This window comes from Propithecus coquereli, unplaced genomic scaffold, assembly GCF_000956105.1.
Source record: "Propithecus coquereli isolate 6110/MARCELLA unplaced genomic scaffold, Pcoq_1.0 Scaffold171, whole genome shotgun sequence".
In the NCBI taxonomy this organism is placed as follows: Eukaryota; Metazoa; Chordata; class Mammalia; order Primates; family Indriidae; genus Propithecus; species Propithecus coquereli.
The window spans coordinates 5,646,828-5,671,925 of NW_012141747.1; the positions used below are offsets into that span (position 1 = coordinate 5,646,828).

General features: G+C 50.3%; 1 protein-coding gene across 1 annotated transcript in view; it reads left to right on the forward strand.

Annotated features, from left to right (window-relative positions):
* Positions 1-834: 834 nt before the first annotated feature.
* FAM178B (family with sequence similarity 178, member B) overlaps positions 835-25,098 on the forward strand; it is an 85,596-nt gene continuing 61,332 nt past the window's right edge. The window contains exons 1-7 of the mRNA XM_012641875.1: positions 835-880; positions 1,092-1,486; positions 2,511-2,572; positions 5,647-5,754; positions 11,219-11,371; positions 17,940-18,045; positions 21,489-21,573. Of these exons, the coding sequence (XP_012497329.1) occupies positions 835-880; positions 1,092-1,486; positions 2,511-2,572; positions 5,647-5,754; positions 11,219-11,371; positions 17,940-18,045; positions 21,489-21,573 (955 nt within the window). The remainder of the gene's footprint in view (positions 881-1,091; positions 1,487-2,510; positions 2,573-5,646; positions 5,755-11,218; positions 11,372-17,939; positions 18,046-21,488; positions 21,574-25,098) is intronic.

The following is a 25,098-nucleotide window of genomic DNA, read 5'->3' on the forward strand; positions in this document are numbered from 1 at the left end:
CATCTAAAAAGAATAAACTATTTTCAGTGCTAACAGCAATGCATTTCCTCACAACTGTGTCAAAATTCATTGTTATAGATTTTTAATTTTTGATTATTATTGAATAATATGTCATAGTCATATTGAGTTTAATTTCTTTCACTGTTGTTAAGTTTGAACCCTTGTTGAGTTAGTGTTCGTATTCATAAACTTCCGTTTCCTTTGATCATTAGACTCTTTAGCCTTTCATCTGCATTGCAGTTTATCTGAGCCTGAGCCTGATCCAACAGGAGACATCTGTGCATATGCCATGGCCCCTCTTGGCTGGAGATGGACTGCTCCTCATGCTGGAGGAGGCTTGTTGGGCCAGCCCCAGGGTCTCTTTAAATCACTTACTCATTCAACAGAAATGCACAGATCCCTACCATGTGCCAGATCTGTGCTGGCACTTGGGGACCAGACATCCTGCCCCACCCCTGTGAGCAAACAGCTGTTCTTACAGGGTGACACCAAGTAAGCAAGACATGAGGGACATCTTAGAACATAGCTTTTCTGCTAAGCTGTACTGTTTTTAATTTTGTATGGGTTTAAAAAAAATGTTGATGTTGCTTATCATGTCCTTGAAATGAGAAGTCAGATTGTGTCCCCTTCACCTTTGCAGCTTGACCTTGGTGGTACCACAGTGCTTGGTCCTCAAGGTGGACCTGGAGGAGGAATCCCTCCTGGACACTGTTGGGCCCAGGCCCTCCTCTCTGGGATACTTAGGGGTTCAGAGGCTTTAGCTTTCTTCTGGAGGTTCACCTCACCTGACAGGAAGGCAGTTCTTTCCAGGACAGAACATCCCATGGTTTGCAGATGGCCAGGCCCCAGGAGACTCTGCTGCCCCTCCCTCGGAGAGAAGGTAGGCGTCCCTCACCTGCACAGGTAGAGCCCACATGAAGTTTGGGGCCAAGAGGGAATGGAAAACCCACAGTTGAGGGATTTCCCTTGTATACTGCCCACACAAGTCCCATGTTGCCCCCTCACCCAGTTACCCCTCTCATCACCCAGCATGGCTTGATGTGTGGGACAGTGGTGGGTGGGGGCACCACAGTTTTCTGTACCATCTGCAGGGGTCCAGGCAGCCACCACTGTGCCCATCCTCTTGCCCAACCTGAAGTGCAGCTTCTTCGACCATCCCATGAACCAGGGGCTTCTCTGCCCTGTCCGGCGGCCCTACAGTCCCTCCTTGGCTCTGACAACCAGTCAGCCAAAGAAGCCCAAGATGCAGGTGCCTGGGGACATGTTCCCCCCCCACTGGAGCCCACCACCTATAGAGTTCCTAAACCCGAGGGTACTGCAGCCTGGCCAGGAGGCCCCAGCCCAGAGGTGGGTGGCAGTGGGGCCCCAGGGCCTGAGAAGACTGGCCCACCAGCCGCCTGAGGAGTTGGAGCAGGAACCTCCAGACTCGTTGGATGAGCTGTTCTGCAACATGGCAGGTCTGTGCCAGCAGGCTGTGGCCCCAGAGGTGGATGTTCGTGCCTCGGTAAGCCAGTGTCCAGTGTCCACTCCTTTGCCTCCCCTCCTTGGCTCTCCCTCTTCAGCCACCCTTTCACAGTCCCCTCAGGCCACAACTTTTGGCCACCCCTCCTCAGCCACACCACAGCTGCCCTTCCTCAGCCACCTCACCTTGGCTATCCCGCCTCGGCCACACATGCTCAACCTCTCTACAGCCGTTGGGCCCTCATGTCTGGGAGGATAGTTCCCCAAGGCTGGGCTGCTAATGGATGACTTGGGGGTGGCACCAAATCCATGCTGCTTCTGCATGGAGCCTATCAAGGCTTTTGTGCTAAGGTGAGGATTATGGCCCTGGAGCAAGGGTGGGCCTTGGTGCTGGGGTCTGGGCTTGACAGGGCACAAAGACTGCTGCTGACTCTGGTCTGGTAGATCAGGATTCCTAAGTGGAGATTTCAGTGATGAACTTCTAGTAGGTGATAGACTGCTGTTGCTAGGTAGACCGTGGGAACATTTAAGGACCCATAGATCCAGGAAATTTATTCTAAGAATAGGGCTTCAGTTTATTGGTAATAGCTCAAAATTATCAATAACCTAAATGTCTACCACTAAGAATTAATAAATTATGTTTTAGTCATACATCAGAATACCCTGAAAATGTTTTTTAAAGAGAGAGAGAGATTGAAAATATGAGAATCCCTTTGGCATTGTTGGGGAATGATCCTCAAGACATTGTGAATTGAAAAGAGCAAAGTGCAGAATGAGGTGTCTGCTACCATTTGTGTTAGGGGGGAAGCTATGACACAGTACTGCTTGCTCGTCTCCATAAAATACCTCCGAAAGCACACGAGGAATGCCCACCCATAGGCACCTGTTGGGGGAACTAGGTGGCTGGGGCGAGGGGTTTAGTCATATAAATGTATTACCTAATCAGAACAGTAAAATAAATAAAGGGCTTAATTTATATATTTTTTTCTTTTTTTCCCTCTATCTTGGTCTTTCTCTTTCTTCCTCATTCTCGTGTCTCGTTTCTCTAGTTCGCCTCTGGGGGCTCAGAGCACTATGTCAACAGTTTGGATTACTTACTGCAGGAGAAGAGGTGAGTATGAGAAACAGTCCATCATGGGGTGTTCATGTCTATGGCATCGGCAGCGATCCAGGACTCAGAGCAAACTCCTGTCAGAATAAAGCAGCCTGCCCCCTCTAGACACTGTGTGCTCTGATTAATAATGAGCACGTGGTACGGTAGCGTGGTCAGAGGGTGGCATCACCAAGGCAGAGAGCTCCCAGACCCCCAAAGCCCTTGTTCCAGGTCCTCTCTCCACCTTACCTCCTTTCTGCCCAACTCATGCTAGTTGGGGGTGTCACGACTCCCACTCACGTGTTCTGTTGGAGGCAAGCGGAAAAGCAGGCAGCTTTGCTGCTGAGGCGCACTGCCTGACTGTGCTGGGCAGACAAGAGTTTCCCGCACTTCCTACTGCCCTGTCCTAGCACTTAGGCACGCTTTGCCCGTTTTCCCATAGATTTTATCTATTTCACCCCTGCCTTCTCCCTGGTATTACAGTGGAGCCATGTCTCACGTAAAAGTTAGTTTCTGAACTAACTTCTAACTAGCCTTTCCCCTCCCTACCCTAAGCAGTTTCTAAAGGCAGCACTAAAGGCAAAAATTGAACCTAATCAGAATTGGAAATCCTAGGGAGGTGCAGGTGGTGTTACAGACTACAACCTTTGGCTCTTTGTTCTGTCGAGTGCCTGGTGATGTCTTCGGCTTGCACTGAGGGGCTATTTTGGGTGAAAATAGTAGACCCCTCCAGCACACAGTGGCTCCTCACACTGTGAGAAGCCCAGGCTCGAGAGGACCAAGGCTGGCCAGGAACGGCCCGCTCACGTGTTCAGGTCATCTCCACTGAGGCATGCCCTTTGATGGCATATGGGCAGGTTGCCCACGCTACTTAATTCTTGTGTCCTCTCTCCATTGTGTTGTTTTTCTCAGTGTATGTACATTACATTTGCAGAAGTCACATGTAGGTGGGTTGAAGCCACTGTTCAGCACTTTGGGTCCTGCCTCACCTCTCCTGCTGGAAGGACTGACGCCTCATTCGTCTCTGCTTTTCCCAGAGTTCCCAGCCCCATATTCTTTTCTGCAGGAGGAGGGAGTGAAACACACGTGGGAAGAATTATTGTTCTCTGCCTTTGTTCCTTCCTGGCCCTGTGGCCCACCCCACAGTCATCGCATCTCCCTCCTCCATACAGCTCCTCTGGGCTCTCTTACTATCCTGACATGTTCATCATTTAACTCCTCCACCTGAGTAGATTTTCTCCCAATTAGACTGTAAGTGGAGGAAGGGACCTTGTCTATATATTTCCACAGTGCCCACTGTGCTGTAAATTTAATAGATGCTCAAAAATATTGACAGGAAAGTGAGCAATGGTGGGGACTCCTCATGCCTGGTCATCAGCGTGCCTGGTGTTGGAGGGTCTTGCTCTTAGTCAGCTTGGGCTGCTGTAACAGAATACTGCAGAACAGAGCTTAAACAACAGATTATTATTTCTCACAGTTCTCGAGGCTGGAAATTCTGATCAAGTTCTGGAGATCAAGGTTCTGGCTGATTGGTTTCCCTTGAAACCAATCTTTTGGTTTTTCTGGCTTCTTGTTGTGTCCTCACGTGGCAGAGAGAGAGTGTGAGCTTTTTGGAGTCTCTTCTTATGAAGACACTAATCCTGTCTGGTCAGGGCCCCACTCTATGGCCTCATTTAACCTTAATCACTCCCTTACTCCAAATACAGCTACAGTGGGGGGTTAGCACTTCAACATATGAATTTTGGGGGACACAAACATTCACTCCATAGCACACTATGTGCTGGGCCCCATGCCAGGCAATGGATAATAGCCATTGGTGCAGCCCCTGTTCACCTGGAAATTGAACATAATGATTGCAGAATTCCCCATGCTGTAAAATTGCTGTGGAGGGGCCCAGAAGAGTGACACTGAAGCTGGAGGTCAGAAAGTGCTCCCCAGAGGTATCTTCGTCCTTGAACCTTGCAGGATTTGAAGTTTTGAGTTTGTGAGGGGGGTGTCCTCACATGTAAGGACAGGTAGGACAGACCATGCTGGTGAGGACCTGCATCCTCAGTGCCGAGGGGTGGGAGGGGCGTGGCAGGAGATGCAGCCAAGGTGTGCTTGGGGCTACATCATGAGAGCCCTGTGGACACAAGGCTGGGTGATGGGAGAACTTTAAGCAGGCAGATATGCTTTCCTAGTGTGTAAGAAAGATCTTGCATTCTTCCTTTGGAGAATGGATGGGAAGGGCGAAAGAGGGCCAGTGATGAGGAGATGAGGGGACCTGGGGAGGGATTTACCCTGGGAGGTCCCTGGGAGGAGGCCAACGTGGCATCTGATGGCCAGGGTAGTGGACACATGCCGCTGGAGGGGCCTGGTCACATTCAGCTGGAAATCATCCAGTGACTGGCTGGCTTGGAAGATCTCAGCTCAGGACGGGCCTGGGCTAAAAAGAAAATATTTGAGACCTGAGGACCTGTGGGAACAGAGGGCTCCAGGCCACTGTGGGTCAAAGGGAGAGAAAGAGGGAATGATAGGAGCTGGAGGGCTGCCATGTGTGGCCACAGAGTTGGGCCATGTCTCAGGGATACTGAGACATGGGGGCACAGCCCTCTCCCGGTCATGTGCCTGGGCCCCGGGAGGAGCAGAAGGGCCAGGCCCAGGCCTTGGTGTATTAGTAAACAAAGCTGGGTGCAGGGGTGCACACCTCTAGTCCCAGCTATTCAGGAAACTGAGGCTGAAAGATCACTTGGGCCTAGGAGTTTGAGACCAACCTGGGCAACATGGTGAGACCCTATCTCTAAAAAAAAAAAGAAAGAAAAGTAAATGAATGCCGGAACAAAGTACAGAAATAAAGACACATTTGAAATTGTATGGTGAGAAACATCTTCCTTCAGGAGCTGTCTGCTCATTTGAAAACAGCACAATCTATGCAATGCAACCCCTCCCTCCTCTTCTAAAAATCTAAATTTGAGAGCCTTTGTGAAGGTAGACCAGGACAGTGCAGCCCTCTGGTTCATTGGCTCTAGGTCAGGGTCCCTGCAGCCTGGTGCCAGGGCTGGACGACCAGGAACAGCACTGACCCCTGGCTTTGGCTCTCATCCCACCCGCAGGCAACAGGCCCTGGAGCAGGAGCGAGAGAAGCTGCTTCTGCAGGACTGTCTCAATCTCAACTCCTTGCATTTTGATGAAGATGAAGTGCCTCTCACACCTGAGCATAGGTGAGCGGCCGGGGCCCTGAAGGGGAAGGACTTAAGTGTCCACCCACTGTGGTTTTGGACAGAGTTTGACTAGCAATTTGTATACCGTTTATGGGTTCTGAAGCTTCTAAAGCTGCCTTCTTTTAAAGCCACATTCATTCATTGATTTGAGAAATATCCAATCACCTGCTGTGCATCAAGATCTAGTCTGAGCCTTTGAAGACACAGGGATCATAAAACGCAGCCTGCTCTGCCCCCATTATCTGCCCAAATTTATATAACAGAACCAGCTTTCTTGGGAAAATAGCTACACAAAACCACAATCCAAATGAAAAATGCCTTTCAAGGGGAGATTACGGCCACAGGACATTTTTCATCTTCCCTTGTCTGGGGAAAAGAAAGTGTCTCTGTCTGCGCTGTCATCTGGCTGGGGGCTCTGCTGTCCTGATTTAATTGGGCCATTGGCTGGAGGGAGGGCTGGATTCATCTGCACCACAGAGTCTCAGAGATGCCCAGGGGCCACAGCTGAATCCATCTTCAGGGTACATTGTTTTCCATCTGTTTTAATCCATTTGGGCTACTAGAAAAAAGTACCATAGACTGGGTGGCTCATAAACAACTAAGATCTATTTCTTACAGTTCTGGAGGCTAGAAGTCCAAGACCAGGTGCCAACATGGTTGGGTTCTGGCGACGTTGCAGACTGCCACCTTCTTGTGTCTTCACATGGTGGAAAGCAGTAGAGAGGCTCTGAGGCCTCTTTTATAAGGACAATAATGCCATTCATGAGGGCTCTGCCTTCATGACCTCCCCAAAGCCCCACCTCCTAACACCATCACCTTGGGGTGAGGATTCAACATATGAATTTGGGGGGGACATAAACAGTCTATAACACCATCTATCCATTTGTCTATCTGTCCATCCATCCATTCATTTATCCAACAAATGTTTATTGAGTGCCAGCCAGGTGCCAGGCTCTGTTATAACCTCTGAGGATATAGCAGGAACAAAACCAGACAGATCTCTGCCCTCATGTTGCTCACTTTCAGGTTGGGGAGATGAACAATAAACAAGATAAATGAAGCTCCACAAGTGCTCATGAGAAAGGATAAAGCGGCAGTGGGTGGGGGGTAAGATTTTGGACGAGGGGTCAAGGAATACCTCCGTGAGCAGATGACTTTTAAGCCAAGCATGAAGGAGGTGAGAGCCAGCTCTAGGCATCCCTGCCATGGGAGTGCACCTAGTGTGTTGGGGAGCAGCGAGGAGGGGATGTGTGAGAACAGGAGGGCAAGGAGGCCAAGGGCAGGTGCTGGATCTCGGAGCTTTGGCTCTGAGCCCGCCACCGTCAATCTCAAACATTGTCAAAACATTTGCACAGGCCCCTCTGGCTGCGGTGTTGAGGGAAGACCAGCGAGGTATGGGGGTGAGGGCTGGAGGGGGACCATGGCCAGATGAGGCAATAACCCAGGAATAGTGATGGTGCCTGGATGAGGTGGGCGGTGAGGGGCGGGCCAGTTCTGGAGATGTGTTCAGGGTAGAAGTGACAGGATTTGCTGACAAACTGCATGGAAGGTGTGGGAGAAAGAGGAATCAAAGGAGACCCCAGGAGTTGGGCCTGTGCAACCGAAAGGTTGGCATTATCTTTAATTAAAGTGGGGGAGACCAAGTGACCACAGGCTGTGGTGAGGGGTGGGCACAGGATCAAGAGTTCATTTGGGACATCCAGGCGCAAGATCTGGTAGGTGGTTCGGATGTGCATCCAAAGAGGCAAGCTTGGGAGTCCCCATGTACAGATGACATTTAAAGCCGTGAAACTGGATGAGATCCCACCTAGGGGACTGAGAAGAGGGAGCAGGGCAAGGCCCCCAGGGCACAGGGCCAGTGGCATTTCGGGGCCAGAGGAGGAGGCAGCAAAGAATGCTGAGCAGGTTGGAGGGAAACCGGGTGCCTGAACGCTGGGCTGCTGGTAGCTCCAGCGTGGGGATGACTGAGAAATGACCATTACATTTGGCAACGTAGAGGTCACAGTGACCTAGACAAGAACAGCACTGGTGGGCTGGTGGGGACGGGCCTGACTGGAGTGGGAAGTTCATGGGAGAACAGGAGAGCATAAAGGAGAAAAACGAGCAGTAGCTGAAGAGGGCAGCGGGATCAGGACAGGTTGGTTGGTTTCTTTGTCTGTCTGTCTGTCTCTGTTTCTCTTTCTTTCATGGAGGATGTAACAGAAGGTAGGCTAATGGGAATGACCCAGGAGAAGGGGAATTCATGTTGAGAGGGCCAGAGGGGGAACTTTAGGAACCGTGTGCCCAAGAGGGGGTGGGGTGGGCGACGGGGCGGCCTCAGCTGTGTGGCCAGGGCAGGCTGGTCGACACACCCTGTTGTCCTGCTGTCCAGGCCTGGCTGCTTCTGTGAGCCTAAGTTGTATTATTTAGCACCGGTCCAAGGGTGATGGGTGAAGTTTTGGTACATGCTTTAAGTTAGCATTCCACATCCACTCCCTGTGGGACTGTTGAGTGATAACATACAGACTTGCTCCAGGGTCCCTGCCTCTCAGATCCTCGAGTGATTTACACTGTATGGTCACCCAAAGGTGATTACGAGCCATGCCCAGGCTGCCACATGCTTTGTCCTCAAGTTTCTCTGATAATCATCTCTTGACTAGGTCAGGGATCAGCAAACTGTTTCTGAATAGTTGGTAAATAGATAATGAATATTTGGGGCTCTGAGGGCCATGTGGTCTCCACTGTAAGTACTCCACTCTGCTGTTGTAGCGTGAACACTCCCACACACAGTAGGAACACGAATGAGCGCGGCTGTGTTGCAGTAAGACCTTGTTTATAGAAACGGGCCATGGGCAGGGCTGGGCTGCAGGCTGTCGTTTGCTTGGTCTAGATTAGGAGGACCCCTGCCTACTGGCTGGTACCAGTTTTCACCATGAAAATCTGGGAATGTGTTCAGATTTGAACAGCATCCCACATAGGCAAAGAGAGCTCCCTGCACACTGCACAGACGTTGACTCCAAAAAGGGCAGGTGCTGGGTCTTTTCTGATGTCTCAGGAAGCATCTGGATAGATAACGGCGGAGCATGAAGAGTGAATTTAATCATTATGTTTAGGGCCAAAGGCCTCCTTTGGCAAGAGTGCCATGGTGGGTATTATATGAGGCAAAAGCAATTTTCTCTCTGAGCTGAGACTTGTGGATTTGGTTTCCAAGTTTTCTGCTCACTAGTTAGATAGCCTTGAAATTAAACCTTTTAAACCCTTTTTAAAATTGCTGTAGTAAGAACGATTCTCCTAGCTCTTTACCTTCCTACCGAGTGTATCCAGGATTCCAGAAGTCATGGCTTGGATGTTTTGAAAGGGAGCTATCTGTGTGACCAGCTTAAGGCAGAAGGTATTCCTGGCTTTGAAATCACTGCTAATTTTCCAGGCATGTGAATTTCCCAGTGGTGCTTTAACAAAGCCTTTTGACAACAGCCACTTTGAGGTGGTTGTTTTGATGTGGGATCATTTCGATGGGACTGTTCAAGTTTCTGCTTTAAAGAAATCACTCACGGATATACAAAGCCAGCAGCCTCTTCCATCCCTGAATGGGGCCAGAGGAAGTGGTGGGGGCCAGGGAAGGGGCTGTGGGTCAGGAAGGGGTGAGGCTGAGGGTGGGGGCTAGCCACCATCTGCCAGACAAAGCATCCTATGATTGCCACAACTGCCTGTTATGGAAAAGACCCCTGATCATCCTGAGCAGACCACCTGCGCATGCTCTAAGACTGGAGGCTTGCATCTTGGGTAGATGACATCCTAAATACTTCGTTTCTTAAAGTTGAAAGACCTCGTGTGTGTGTGCTGAGGCTGGGGGAGAGGCGGACACTTAAACCACAACATCATCCTTTATCCTCAGCCCTCGGCTGTACAGGAAATCCTCAATTAGATGTATGCATCGTCTCAGAACTCTTAAGAATGCACATACATTATAGTTAATATCACAAAAGTCCCTTTGAACGATAGTTTTGGGGACAGAGCTAGGACCATATTACAGATTAGCCTAGTTCTTGGAGACTTTTAATAATTTGTACATTTTTTCTAACTGTGAAAGCAATATATAAGAAGCAATGGATAGAAAACTCTAATGGCAAAAACATGAACAAAACAGAAAATTATTTTACCATTTGTGTGGCAATTTGCTGAGACTGCTTCCAAAAGCCTGCAGGGTCAGAATCCTCTTGGTTTTCCAACATAATTTCCATTTTTGGGGCCATTTCATTCTCAGGATGGCCCTGCAATGTGGGTTGGGGCCTTACTTTGGGTCACTTGACTAGAAAGTCAGACAGACTTTGTGTGGCCAGCTGGCAGGCCACCGAGTAGGCCACTCCACCTCCAGCACCAGCTACTTGTGTCCGGATCCTAAGGGGGCCTCCCCCTGTGTTTGCTGTTTCAGACAGTGGGCCCGGCTGGAAACCTGGGTATGGGCTGTCTTCTGGTGAGAGGAGGGGAAGCAGTGTCCACAGTTTGTTTTGTTGTTATTGTTAAGTGTGTGTTATATTGCTACAAAGTCAAGCAGAAGACAGTTATATGAAGTAAATAAGAAATGTCTCCTCTCCCTCTCCCCTCTCCTGATTCTGTTCCCTAGGGATGACTCTAGGTAGTAGTTGGGTGTAGCCTATATACATGGGGTGCTGTGTGTGTCTAAGTATGTCTGTGTGTGCTATGTGTATAGACACATGCACATCCACACACACAGACACCCCTTCTGCAGCTTGCTATTTTCTCCCACCAGCAAACTGGATTAGGTGCCCACACCAGTCCTTCATCGTGTAGAGATTTAGCTCGTTCTTAGGAGTCATCTTAGCTGCCTCCCTTTTCCCCTTCCCCGTGTCAGTGGGTCCTTAAGTCTGAACAATTTTTACCTCTCCCTAATATAGTTGAACCGTATCTCCTCTCCTTCTCCCTGTTCCTTCCCTGTCCATGGGCCCAGCTCTGACCTGCTAAATCAGACTCTCTGAACAGGGCAGGGCCAGGATCTGCACTGCAGCACCCTCCCTGACCTAGCCGCACCTCTCTCCTCTACCCCTTGCAGAGCCACCCAGTAGTCTGCTCTGTCAGTTCTGCTCGCCAAGGGTGTTGCAGTGATTTGTTTACACTTTTCCTGGCTGCCCACGCCTGACTCATCCTTCAGCACCTGGCATTGTAAACACACAGTGAAAATTTGACCTGAGAGAGCCAATGGGTGGGGCTGGGGCTGTGGCTGTGACCAGCTCTTTTGGCTCCTGGAGTAGTGTGCTGAGGGAGGAGTGTCTTGACAGAGTGGAGAGTGAAGGGCTCCTTAGTCTGCACCTGATGGGCTCTTCCTGCATCAACAGGTGGCGCTGTCCCCCTGACCTGTGGGGGGTACTGCAGGGCAAAGAGCACTTGGCCTTCCCTGGGCCTCCTGCCATGCTGCAGACCCAGGTGCACCTGCTAACCCCGGCTCTTGTGCCCCTTGCTTTGCCAGGATGCTGGTGGAGAAGTTCTCCTTGCCACACTGGGTCATCCCGCCAGTACATCCAGGCGAGACTGTGTTTCTGCCCAGGAGTCATCCCCTGCCTTGGATCCTGGACTCCTCACACCTAAAACCACGAAACCACCTGGAAGGGCTGTTCCTCAGGTATGTGTATGTGAGGGAGAGGGAAGGGGTGGCACAGTCTGGACAGGTCCCCTCCCTCCTGGAGCCCAGGGGTAGAGCCACCCCAAAGGAGGAGATCCAAAGCAGTATTTTGTCCTATTTGGGTATGTCAGCTTTTAGGGATATAGATGACACACTCACACATATCTATTTATAGTGTTTACTAATTTTGATGTACATACTTTTAAAAAATTCTGCATTATAGCAAATATCAGGTTGTGCATTTACGTGTTCATGTTGCTTTCTCTTCCCCTACACCCCAGTTTCACGGAATAGTTTGAGTCAGACTCTTCATACATGCCTTTGGGGTTATGTCTGTGTCAGCCCTGAGGCCACTTTCTGGGCCATCCAGCACATTCGATGGTCTCGTCCATCTACTTTTTAGGGACACTGCACTTCTCCAGTCAGTATATGGTACTGAAACTGAAAGGTTTGTCCCCAGCCACAAGTACACTCTGTAACACTAGGACAGCTGCTTTGTTCCTCTTCTTTTTGGAAGTAAATTCATGATCATTATCATATAACCACTGACTATGTTACTTTTCAGGAGGATTTTTAAAAGATTTACCACAATCATAGCCAACACTTGCAATTGTGAGCTAATATATCCAAGAATAATAGAAAGAAAAAGCCCACAGGATTCAGTGCAATGGCCATCCGCTGGGTACTCACACAGGCTGGCACCCTGCTGCGCTGGAGGCCAGGGGCAATGGGGGGCACCCTGGCCCACCTGGTAAGGAGCATAGAGGTCGGGCTGCTTCTATGGTCTCTTCAGTCACCTTAGGACTTGAACACAGGACTCTTGCTCTCTTTTCCAGCTACTCAGGGCTTTCTTATGTTTATTTCATTAAGTTAAATTAATCTAATTAAATCCATCTTATTTTATAATATGAAGATTACTCTTAACATTTTGATGTGCTTCCTTAAAAAGTTCTTATCACAGGCCGGGCGTGGTGGCTCACGCCTGTAATCCTAGCTCTCTGGGAGGCCGAGGTGGGCGGATCATTTGAGCTCAGGAGTTTGAAACCAGCCTGAGCAAGAGTGAGACCCCGTCTCTACTACAATTAGAAAGAAATTAATTGGACAACTAAAAATACATAGAAAAAATTAGCCGGGCATGGTGGCACATGCCTATAGTCCCAGCTACTCGGGAGACTGAGGCAGGAGGATTGCTTAAGCCCAGGAGTTTGAGGTTGCTGTGAGCTAGGATGACGCCACGGCACTCTAGCCCGGGCAACACAGTGAGACTCTGTTTCAAAAAAAAAGTTCTCATCACAGGAAGTTGCAAGCGCCTATAAATGTAGAGAGATCAGTATAATGTACCTCTGTACAGCCATCACTCAGTTTCAGCAAGGACCAGCTCAAAGCCAATCTTGTTTGCTCTCAACCCTGCCCAATAACACCATCCCCCCAGGACTACTTTTAAGCAAATCTCATGTATAATTTAATCTTAAATATTTCAGGTTGTGTCTCCAATATTAATACATAAGATTCTATTTTTAGATGTAACTTCAACACCATTATTATACCTAAAGAAATAGTTATTTCTTAATAGCATTAATATGTTAGTGTTATTTCAATTGTTTTATAAATGTATTTTGTAGGTTGCTCAAATCGGAATCTGAACAATGTCCAAACATTGCAATTAGACAATATAATGTTGATGAAGTAATGTAGCATTGCATTGATGCCCTAACATATTTAACCATTTTCCTCATTTTTTTGTACATATACGTTATTTCCAGCTTTCCTCTGTTATAAACAATGAGGTGGAGGATATTCTTATACATAAATATTTGCCCAGAGGTCTAGAATATATTCCTAGCTGCAGTGTGAGATTATCCTAAGTGTAAAAACATTAGTAAAGTTTCACACTGTCATATTGACGCGATATCTAATAAAGAGATGAAAAGATACAAGGAGAGAATAAAGGAAAAAGAAGAAAGAGTAGAGCTGGAGACAGGAGAGGGACAAAGAAGAGGCTGGGCAGGGACTGCAGTGGACACACAGGAAGGCGTCTTCCTGGGCTGCTTTGGCATCAGGGTTTGTGCCAACAGCAGGTTTTCTGTCCCAGACGGGATGGCGGGCAGGAAGTGTTTGACAGATGAGATGGCCTGTGGAGTGGTGACCTGGGATCAGAGCAGCCCTGCCAAATGGGGCCAGGTGGCTGCCCAGCTTCCCTGGAGTGCGGGATCCAGGCCCTCCTCCCTCAGATATGCTAATGAAGGACAGTGGAGATGGTGTTGCTGGCGCCTCAGATCTGTGGCTTTGGGAATCTGAGTGTGGCTTTCTGGAGGAATGCCGGCTGTGTGACTCTGTGACTGGGTCCGGGGACGCCTGCTGGGCAGGGGTAAGGGCTACTTCCTGAAGGTCACCATTTAGCCTGGAGTCATCTTTCATTTCCTGTTTGTGCCAAGGACTTAGAGTCCAGAGACACAAGAGTGGGAAATACTAGTCTTTCAATAATGACCCACCATATTCAGCCAGAAGCATGGCCGTGAGGAAGACAACAAGGTCACTGAATCTCTTAAGAAGCAGTCAGTCCAATTTCTTGCCATACAGAAAGTTAACACTGTGAGGTGACAGGTAATTTTTTATTTTCCTCATTTTACTCCTCTGTGTATTCCAAGTTCTCTACAATGAACGTACATCAGTTTTATCAGAGGCGGGAAAAGGGAATGCCATTTTTTAAAAATCACCTCTTGAAATGGATGCACTGCTTCTACCCTTCCGTGAAGGGGGAAAAATGGGAAATGTCGGCACAAATTAAGCAAGCAGTTTGTTTCAGGTCACAGGGCAAGTACAGGCAGACAGACCTGGTGTCTGAACCCCGCAGCCTCCCTGTCAGACCGCACAGGTTTATGTGTGAGAATGCCACCCCACCCCGCCCCCGCCGTGCAGTCGCGGATGGCCCAGATGACCCTCTCTCCATCCGACCTGGGGTCAGTCCCTGGGACCAAAGTCACATGCCTTTGTGACAGAAGCTGCTACCAGCCATTTCCAGGAGCTGAAGTTTTTCCTCCTCCTTCAACAGCGTTTCAAAAGGAAATCTGACCCTCCCAAGTGGAAAAGCGTCAGGACAAGCCACGTACAGCTGAGGGGGCGGAAGCGGGCTCCGTCAGAGGGGTGGAGGTGGCCTTGCCAGGCTGAATTACTCACAGGCCTGCCCGTGGTGTTCACAAGGATGTCAGGGTCCACGTTTGTCCTCGGGTGCATCTGCCACTGTGGTGTGAGGACCGGTGGGCTCTCCGGAAGCCCCAGTGTCTTGGCATTCCCCGTGAACACTCCAGCAGGAGGGGCGGTGCAGGAGGTGGGCGAGGCTGAGCTTAGCATCTCCCTGAGGCCCAGCAACCTGGGCTCTTGTTTTACCACAAGCTCCTTCTCTTCCTAGAGGAAGAGGCCAGGGTTGAAACCCAGGTGAAATAAATCCAGCAGTTACAGAGTGTGGACAGGGCTAAGCCATCCCACTGGCTGCCTGTGGCCCTGAAAGTAAGGAGCAAGCAGGGAGGGTGCACGGCTGCTGCGGGGACCCCTGGGCTTCTGCCTGCGCTGGCGCCTGCTTATCTTTAAGCAGAGGAAAGAAAGAAGGAGATGAGGGGCACAGGCGAAAGCTTTGACCATTATGTGTTTCTGTTGTGTTTAGGGATTTTATTTAGCCTTTCATTTGAGTAACTTGGCAAAGTCCCATAAACCGATACTGTATAAATAACTACACTTGGTGTTTATCCTTCCGCCATCACTTGGGATTTCCAGGCATTTGAAGACTTTGCCCTCTGGGACTGCTGCCTGTTAAATAGATGAGGAGGTAGAGACTAGAGAATCTTTCCTTGATGGAAATTCCGAGGAGAAGGTCAGAGTTCTGCTCCAGAAGCCCAACACACTGAACCGTACTGGCCCCCTGTTTGTTGTTACTTGTTTTACGTGTTTCTTCTTTTTGGCTCATTTCCTCCCCTTACTTCCTTCTGTTTCAGTGGGCAGCGAGTGTGGAAGCAGACACCTGCCCGCTGTCATTGCTGGGGATTAGCAGTGTTCTGACTCTGGCTGCGCCCTGTGCCTCTCTCATTCCCACTCACGGCTGAGGTCCCCCGTCAGAACCTCCCTTCACTGGGATCCTCAGGCCCAACAGCTGGGATCTTCATGCTCAGCCAGGCCTGAGTGGCATCTGCTGCCCAGGAAGGCTCTGTCCCACCCCTTCTCCCTCCAGGGTCCTCTGACATTCTCAGGATAACTTCTGATCTCAGCATTGGCTTGGCCACGGACAAAGGCATGCACATGGACCCAGCATCAGGGTTCTTGATATGGGGATGTGACTCTGACAACAGCTGATTCTATCACCCAAGGATATTTAGCTTTCACTGCACACCCCCTTCACCTCCCCCGACCCGTTTCCTTTTCTACCAGGCTTCCCTAACTGGGTGCCTGGGCAGGGACCCTCCTTCCTGCCCCAGAGTCAGGACAGTGTATGCACACGAGGCCCATTCCCTGCCCTGTAGCCAAGCTCGAGGTCACCTTGTGCCATCTTGAACTGCTTAGAAGGGTTTATGGCTGAGCCAAGGGGATGCAGCACTTCCCTCCTGCCAAGTGTGCACCCAGCCTGCAGAGGGAATCCTGACATCTCATGTAGCCCTAAACACAGAATTCCTTGAGAGCCCTTCCCTCCAGGGCAGAGCAGGACTATGTCCTTCCTGACCCTCTCTCACTCCTGGTCTTACAGAAGAAACCCAGCTCAGCAGCAATGAACTTGAAGACCGACCGATCATTCATTTCTCTGGCAGAAACTGCACAGCAAGGCCGGCATAGCAGAAGGGAGACATTGTGACCTGCAGGGTCTCCCCCTCAGAGCACCAGTTAGTCATGTGTTGATCTGAGCCAACAGGGGCTTGTACAATCAATTCCCCTGCTGGGAAACCGGCAGGGTTCCCCCCCAGTGGAATGCCAGAGCCAGAGTCTCTCGCCTCAGAGTCCCTGAAGTGCCAGCCTTCTCACCACATGGCCTCTGGTGGGGTCCTGCCAATTTGCAAGGTCTGCCTGGGTATTGTCCGCATTCAGGGTGCTGTGCATGTACTTGAACCATGCATCTTGGGGGTCAGTCCATGAAAGTCTCTATGTGACCAGGCACGTGGAGTACAGCAGAGTGTGCCAGCAGCCCTGGGGTGCACACGTGTTTGTATGTACCAGTAAAGGTCTATTGCAGAGTGGTAAACTTCACAACCATGGGAACAAAGCTGCTTTCTCCTCTGAACTTAAATGACTTAGAAAAAAAACATACAATTTGTAAATTGCCTGGACATACTCAGGGAGACAGCAGCTTGGCTCAGAGGAGAATCTTTGTTTTGTAGCATTCTGTTCCTGGCAGATTAAAGTATAATGTCCTTTTGAAAAAAGGAAAAGGAGGAAGAGGAGGAGGTTGGGCTGACTGAGGAACTTTTTATCTAGGGTCATGACATTAAATACTATCTGAAATGTTCTTTCCATGGATTTGGGCCATTAAAAAGAAGAACAAACATGGAATTACTTTTTTATTTCCTGGAGCCCATATTAATTATCATTGAGACATCATCTAGAGAGAGAGAGAGAGAGAGTGCAAAGGAACAATCACAAAATGCCCAGGGAATAGGAGAATCCTACCCCAAACCCCGTCTCTCTGGGGATGACCAGGAGAGTTCAGGAAGGATGACAAAGTCCAGCTGACCCTTCATTAAAATGACCTCTGAAGCACCTTCCACCAGAGGCCCTACAACCACAAGAAACATTTGAACTCCTCATTTTAGAGAGACCTGGGATCTCGTGGGTCAAGGTGATCTGCAAAGCAATGACATACTCAAGGCAGGGCTCCTCTGCATGCCAGTGGTCTGATTTTCAGAGCTCCTGTTAGAAGGGAGAAGCCCACTGGGATGGCACGGGTGGACATACAGGTCATGACCATAGCTGCGGGGCAGTCTGAGTGCCTTTCCCCTGACTCTGGGACAGCTGCTGCTCACATGCTTTCCGAAGAATCCTCTGTGGATTGAGCTTTCCTTCCCAGAATTTCCCTGTCCTGGGCTCCTTTCTGTTATTTTCCATCTTAGGTGTCCCCTTTGTGTCAGAAAAGCACAAGGCAGCAGAAACGCCCCGTGAAACCAGATCCCCAACCTCTGGCCATGCCTGGGGGTAATCCTGCTCACCTCTCACAGCCTGGAGCCCTGATTCCTGGGCTCCCTCCTCGCCTTGCCAAATCCTGTTCACACCCCTGGCAAATACCTTGGCCTCCCCTTCTGTCAAATGGAAAGGACAAAATGTGCTCCCCAGCCCTATGTTTTAAACACTGTGAGATATGTTCATGGAAAGCGCTCGAAAAAAGCAAATTATTCTGATGATGGCGTGGGTTGCTTTTCCTTCCCAGCTCCTCACATCCAGGGCTCGAAAAGCATGTTTGTCCATCGCATCGGGGAAGTGCTTCCCAGCATCCCAGTGAAGCTGAGCAGTGACGGTCTCCCGCAGTGTTACTGAGGCAGGCATGCTGTGGGGCCACCTCGTGGGGCCTCGCCTAACCTTGCCTCTCTGCCCACAGCTCCCCACTGGCCCAGCAGCTCTCCCTTCTGCGCAGCGGCCTCCTGAGCACGCTCTACCTGCGTGCGCCCGACCGCCCGGTGCCCCTGCTCCAGTGGCTGTTCCAGGTGAGAACCACAGACCTGCCACTAGGTGGCGGGAGCGTTGCAGCCTGGTAGCCCTGGGCACTTAACCTCTTCTTGCCTTGGGTGCTGCTGGGCTGGGCGTGGGAGGAGAGGAGGGAGGAAGGTTGATTGGGCATTAATCCTCACCGTAATGCTAAGGATGCCAAGGTCAGGGAGGTGCAGGGACTCGCCTGTGGTTCCACAGAGCTTGCGACCGCCTGGGGGCCTCTGCCTCCCATGTCAGAGTGTGCGTCTCAGAGTGCTGCCTGTGCCCTTCCTGAGGGGCCTGGTGTTCCAAGTGAACTTAAGGTCTAGCCTCTCAGTGATTCAGTCCATGCCACTCAACAAGTGCTTCTGTTGTGTCAAAGATCATCTCAGGGCCCACCACAGCCCTGCAGCACCCCTTGAAGTGTGGGGCCCTCATGACTCTGGAGCTGAGGGTACTCAGGTGTTTGAGCATTTGCTTCCCTCTGTGCAGTTGTAGGTTAGAATAGCCTAGAAAATAGCTTTGTCCACACCGCCCTATTTCTTCCCTCATGGTTGCTGCTAGAACATGTTGCCTTGGGGGACATGCGTTCTGCCCAGGGCTTGAAACCTTTGCACAGAGGAAGACAATGAGAAGCCAGCAGGACAGCCCAGGACCCAACTGCTGTGATCTGAATGCACGGCATGAGGATGCCGGCCTGGCCTTGGCCACCGCCCAGGACCATCCCTGTACGGGGACAGGCAGGTCACAAGTTCCAGCTGGTCCCATTCCTGCCAGTTGGAGCCTGGACCCCAGCTGTAAATCAGAGCCACCATGCAGGGTGGATTATTCCAGGAACTCCTCAACTCAGCAGGCTGGCTGCAGTCCAGAAGGAGCCTTCCAGCTCTCTCTTCTTCCTCTGGGGTCTTTCACATCGCTCGTCCCTGCCCCAGAGGAAAAGGACACACTGGCTCCTGGTGTCCTTGTGTGTAGCTGTTGCCCCCCCACCCCAAGGCCCAGAAGGAACGGTGGTGAGTAACAGGAACAGTGGGGCCATTCTTCTCTACCCTAGTCAGCGCAGCCTCTCTGCTCCTTGCACAGTATATGACAAAATGTACAATCGGGCATCAGGAGGCACAAAGAGCCCATCTGAGACAGTGCCCACAGAGGGTCCTTGTGTGACCCTGACACGGCATGACATGCCTACCCTTGTTGGTGCGGTGGTCTCCACAAGGTTCTGCAACCCCAGCCCCGGGAGGCACGGGGCAGCCCTCCCCAGCTCTTCCCCCACCTCCTTCCTGCCAGGAGGCATAGAGGAGAGGAGTCAGGGAGCCAGCCCTGGGATCAGACAAACTAGGCGTGAGTTCTGGCTCTGCCTCTTGCCACTGTGTCACCTTGGGTGAGTTGCTTGGCATCAGCTCTGTGCCTCAGGATGCTGGGGCTCACGGTGCTTGTGGAGGTTAGGTGGGTGAATCCTGTGAACTGCCTTGTCCTTATGGTCCCCCACAGCTCTGCTCAGGACCTGGCCATCATCTGCAAGGAATGATGTTACTGTAGAGCTTCCAGTTTACACTCCGCTGGAAGGAGAAACAAATGCACCCCCCTCTCACACAGCTGAAGGCAGGTCCATGAAAGGCATGCACTTGGCTTTGGGAGCCTTCTGGGCAGTGTACTTGGTGTACTGCAGAACCTCATGTAGGACTCTGGTTGTGGGAGGCAGAAATCCATGGGTGCTCCCTGAAGCCTCCAGGGGGATTCTTAAAAAGGTGCAGGGGTGGTTCATGGGATCCCAGGGCAAGGACGTGCTGGGCCTCGGGAAGAGCTGGAACCAGAGTCGAGCAACCAGGGCTGGGATCCTAAGACAGGCCTCTGCTTCTCTCCCCTCCCAGGCTCCATGGCCAAATAAGGCCAGACCCTGTTCCCACATCTAATTCCCCAGAAAGGAGAATCTGGTTAGGCTAAGAGGGGTTAAGTGGTCCCCCGATCTGATCAAATACAGCTAGGTAAGTGGAATCCCAGGGCTGCCAGGGGCCACATGTGTACCTGGAGCCCGTTCTGAGAGCCAGGGGTGGGTGAGGAGGGCAGACCTCTCCAACTCTATTGGTTCGAGTTTCTTTGAAAGAACATCCTGAGTTCTCTCAGGGACTTGGTCCTGCTGTCTGCCCTCCTCCCATCTCCTGGGGGCTTCAGCCGGGTATACAGTGGGCACTTGGGCATTGGCCGAACAGGTTACAGCCTCAGTGCTGAAGATCTCTGTGGCTTGTCCTGGAGCCCTCGTGCATACCTGCAGGTGAGCCTTGTTGAGGTGGGTGGACAAAAGCAGGTAGCATATGTCCTTAGTGAATTTATGTTCTTGTTAGGAGATATTCAGGGGTTCAACTATGAAAAAATTACCAGAAGGTACAAAAGGAGGAGAAAGGCATAGTTCTAGACTCTGAGCTGGTGGTTTCCGTGCAGGTTTACTGGGGAGCACTCACAACCACACATGTGAGGGAAGGAGAGCAGTCCCCTTGGGGCTCTGCAACCCCATGACCCTTTAGAGTTGTCCCGATTGAGGCAAGGCATCCAGGCCCTTGGACCCAGCACCAGCCACTGGTCAAATGCGGGTTGTACTTGTTGAGGGACACAACCTTGGGCCAGGTAATCCCTCCAAGGTCAAGGCCCAGAGAGTGCTTGGGCTCAGGGTCCCCCAGCAACAGTGCCCAGTCCCTGGGGAAACAAAGAGCCTCACCCTGAAAGGGGATGTGCCCACAGTGCCAGCACAGCAGGCTTTTCTCAGTGTTCTCGGGAGAAGCAGTGTCATGGGCAGCATGGCCAGCCACGGAGAAGCCCCACCTCTGAGTGTCTGCAGACCAGATGGCACTCGTGGGCAGGTCCTGTCCCATTTCTCATCTCCATGTTCCAAATCCCCAGCTTGTCCTCCCTGATTGAAAGAGTATTCAGATAAAGACCCCAGTGAGTCTGAGTCAGGTGGGTGACTCCCCCCTCAACCATTGTTTGAGGACCTGTGCTCAGTACCAAGGACCTTCCAAGCCATTGGTCTCAGATGACAGGTTAAGGTGTTGACCTGGAAATGATTCAAAGGTCACAGAGAGGGGCTGCCCCTGTCTTTGTCCAGCTGACTGTGGTCAGTGCCTGCAAGTTCCTTCTCTCCTCTACACTGACCCCTGCCCTGGAGGGGAATGGCTGTGACGAGGAGAACCAAGACTCCCACACAGGAAGGTGGCCAGAGTAGGTTTCAAGTGACACAGACCTGGACTGGAATCCTGGCTTTGCTGCTTACTAGCTGTGTGATCCTGGGTGAATTGCTTGACCTCTCCGAGCTTGGTTTCCTCATATGTAAAATGGCAATGATGACAGTGTCCTCCTACTATGTGAACTTGTGAGGATTAAATGGGATTTATTTAATATGGAGTAGTAGAATCTTGCTACTATTACGCCATGGGAATGACCCGGCTAACTTTTGTTTTTTTCCTCTTAGCTGCTGACATGGCCTCCAGAAACTTCTTCGGGAGCCTTTGGTCTCCTGTGGGATCTCAGTGTGGATGGGCTCTTCTGTCAGTCTGGTCAGTACTGAGGTGTGGGGTGGAGACTGGAGTCCCAAACCCTCAAGCCTGTAGGATACATGACCCTCAGTCCCCCTGGAGCTCAGCATGCGGGGGAGGTGCTGGTGGGGACATTGCATCACCCGGATTGGAGACATCAGGCCATCTTTGGCTCTGGCTCTAGTCTTAGTAAAAAGCTGAGGTGACAGCCTCCTTGGCACCTTGATCCAGGTCACGCAGCCAAGTCCAGGCTGACCTCACAGGCTCTCGGGATCCCAGAGCAGTCCAGGAACTGGGCTCAGACTGAGGCAGTCTCTGGGTCTGACTGACTTCTTGCCTCCGGGTTCTTCCCAAGAGCCCCAGTTTGCTTGGGAGGGCTCTGGGAACATCTGCAGCAAATCAGGGCAGCTCCTTGGGTTGGGGTCACCAAGGGGGAGGTCCCTAAAGCTGCCCCCCACTGACAGCCCTCTTTGGCTGGTAGGACATCAGCGGTACCCCTGAGTTTGGTCTGGGCTGGAATGAGAGCCTCAAGTCCGTTCCTTGGTCATGGCATTTAGGAGGTGTATTTAATTCATGTTTCTAATACTTTAAGATGTACAGAGTTCCACAGAAGCAATTAATGCTCCCCTCAGTGGCTGCACCCTTCCCAGGCTGTCATCATTCAATACCTGAACCTAGACATTTTGGCACCAAAAAATATCATGTAACCAGTTAAAAGTTGCTTACAGCAGACGGTGAGAGGGATTCACAGGTGCCCAGACCCCGCCTTTGCCCCTACTGTAGTCTGCTCTCCCTCCCGCCAAAGCACGGAAGCACATAGCTCTGAAGGCCAAGGTTATAGACCTGTGATGCACCATTTTCCCCTTAGCCCTTTGAGTTTCTGCTTTTGTGCCTCTTCTGCTTTAGGAGTTGACTAAGCTGGGAGCCATCTGTCAAATTAGAGCATTCCAGACTCCCCCCCACCCCACCACAGACCCCACTAACTGAGGTCTTCTGAACAGCACCAGTCTCAGCACCCTCTCCCTTTCTGTGACCTCTGCCCTGCAGCCCCAGCTGCCCTTTGTGGCCCCGGGGGCTGTCTCTGTGGCATGCCTGCCCTTTTGGGAACAGAGGCCTCCCTTGTCCTGCTCTTCTCCTCCGTGCAGTGGTATGTGTCTCCTCCGCAGAGGCAGAGAGGATGTCCTACCCTTCTTGCCACATTGTTTCTGATTCACCCTCCATCACGGGGGCCAGAAACTGGTTCCCGGGTTACCCCGGTTACTGGTCAGCTCAGCTCTGGCTCTCCCGACTCCAGAGCATCTCCTGTGGACATTACGTGAGAGCCCAGCCTGAAATTCTGTTTCTGTGCTTAGTGGAATAGAAACTGATCTAGAGGATCTCTGCTGATGAGGGAAAGTCAGAGGCCAGGACCACAAGAGCACTGAAAGCAGGGACTTGCACAGATATTTGCATACCTAGGTTCTTAATGACATTATTTACAACAGCCAAGAGGTGGAGGCAACCCAGGTGTCCAGTGAGAAATGGATAAACAAAATGTGATATATACATAATGCCGGAATATTATTTTGCCTTAAAAGGAAGACATTTCTTTGAATGTCATGATATATTGTAAAAAAAAAAAAAAAAAGGGAAATTCTGACACTGCTACAACATGTAACCTTTCACTTATGCTAAGTGAAATAACAAATACTGTATGATTGAATTTACATGAGGTACCCAAAGTAGTCAAATTCATAGAGACTGAAAGTGGAAAGGTGCTTGCCAGGGGCTGGAAGGAGGGGAGAATGGGGAGTTGTTGTTTAATGGATATAGAGTTTCAGTTTGGGAAGATGAAAAAGTTCTGGAGGTGGATGATGGTGATGGTTCCACAGCAATGTGAATATACTTAATGCCACTGAATTGTACACTTAGAAATGGTAAAGATGGCAATTTTATGTTGTGTGTATTTTACCACAATTGGAAAAACAAAAACAAAAACGAAAAGCTGGTAGAGAGCAAAGAGCCAGGTTCCAGGAGGGAATCTGCCAAAAGCTAGAACTAAAGTCAACCACCAGTTCATTTCTAAGTGTAGATTAGATCCAGGATTGATGCAAAAGGAAGTCATGCTCCTCTGGCTTCACTGACAACCTGGGTGCTCTAAGTGTGTCTGAGAGGACTGCAGGGCTCTGGGGTACAGAGCTCGGGGCAGAAGGCCGACTCCCTTCCTTTCTATATCCATGATTATGTGTGTGTGTTTTCAAGTGGCTGGTCCTTTCTCTTATGTAAAACAGGAGATTTGTGTGCCTGTAAACTTCTGTCTTTTCTGGACTTTGTGGTGACCGACAGTTCTTCCCAGAGTATGTGGGAAGGGTCTTATGCAATCGTCTTTATCCTAACCCACTTCCTGAGTAAGGAGAGAATAGAGGGACCCAGAACAGGGCCTGGGACCTGGATTTGCTCCAGTGACTAGGGCTGAGGGCTGAGCAGCCCAGGGTACACTGGTATGGGGCTATGATGGGGAATTATATTCCCGGATTGAGAAGCAGCACACATCACTTGTGCAAAGCTCTTGATGAGCTTAGAGAATAGGATGTTCTGGAACATTGGCATGCTTTATTGCAGAGAGTATTTATTTATTTATTTATTTATTCAAGAAAGATGTATTCAGTACCTCCTGTATTCAGGCATCTCGCTAGATAGCAAAGGGAGATACAGAGATGAACGAGGCATGGTCCCTGTCTTCAGAAGGCTGATAGCCAGGGAGGAGGGGAGGAAATGAGCAAGTACAGTAGGAGATAGAAAGGAGGCAAAGGAGAGAGTAATTACTTCTAGCTTGGTGGGGCTGGGGTGTGGGGAGGCAGGAATCAGGAAGTGCTTTGTAGAAGAGGGGGCAGTTGAGCCATCTTAGGAAAGATATGTAGGGCAGGGATTGCAAACTCAGTTGCCTACAGGGACCAAGTAAGCTCAGAAACAAGAGAGCTCCTGCCCTGTCTAAAGGGGCTGTCTGTACCAGTTTTGGTGCAGGTAAATGCAGGTCCAGTATTGCCAGATCATTCCATCTTCAAGAGAAGCCACATTTTAGTTAGGATGTATTTTAACTATTAGTAACAAATACCCAATTAAGAGCAGTTCGTTGTCACACATGACAAGAAATCCAGAGGTAAGTGATTCCATGATATGTTCAGCAGATCTATAGTATCAGGGCTCCGGATTCTGTGTCTGCCCTTGTCACTACTTTCCCTCAAGATTGCAAAATGGCTGCCATAGCTCCAGACATCATGTTCTTATGAGACAACAGTGTTCAAGGCAGAAAGGGAAAGGATAGGGCAGAAAAGGTCATAGCCACTCATACTTTCCTCTCTTTTTATCAGGGCATTATTTTCATTTTGTTTCATTAGACAGAATTGGGTCACAGGCTTTAGAGGATACTTGCCAATTTTTCCGTCTTCCCAGTGCCTTTTTTTTTTTTTTTTTCTGAGACAGAGTCTCACTGTGTTGCCCAGGCTAGAGTGCCGTGGTGTCATCCTAGCTCACAGCAACCTCAAACTCCTGGGCTCAAGCGATCCT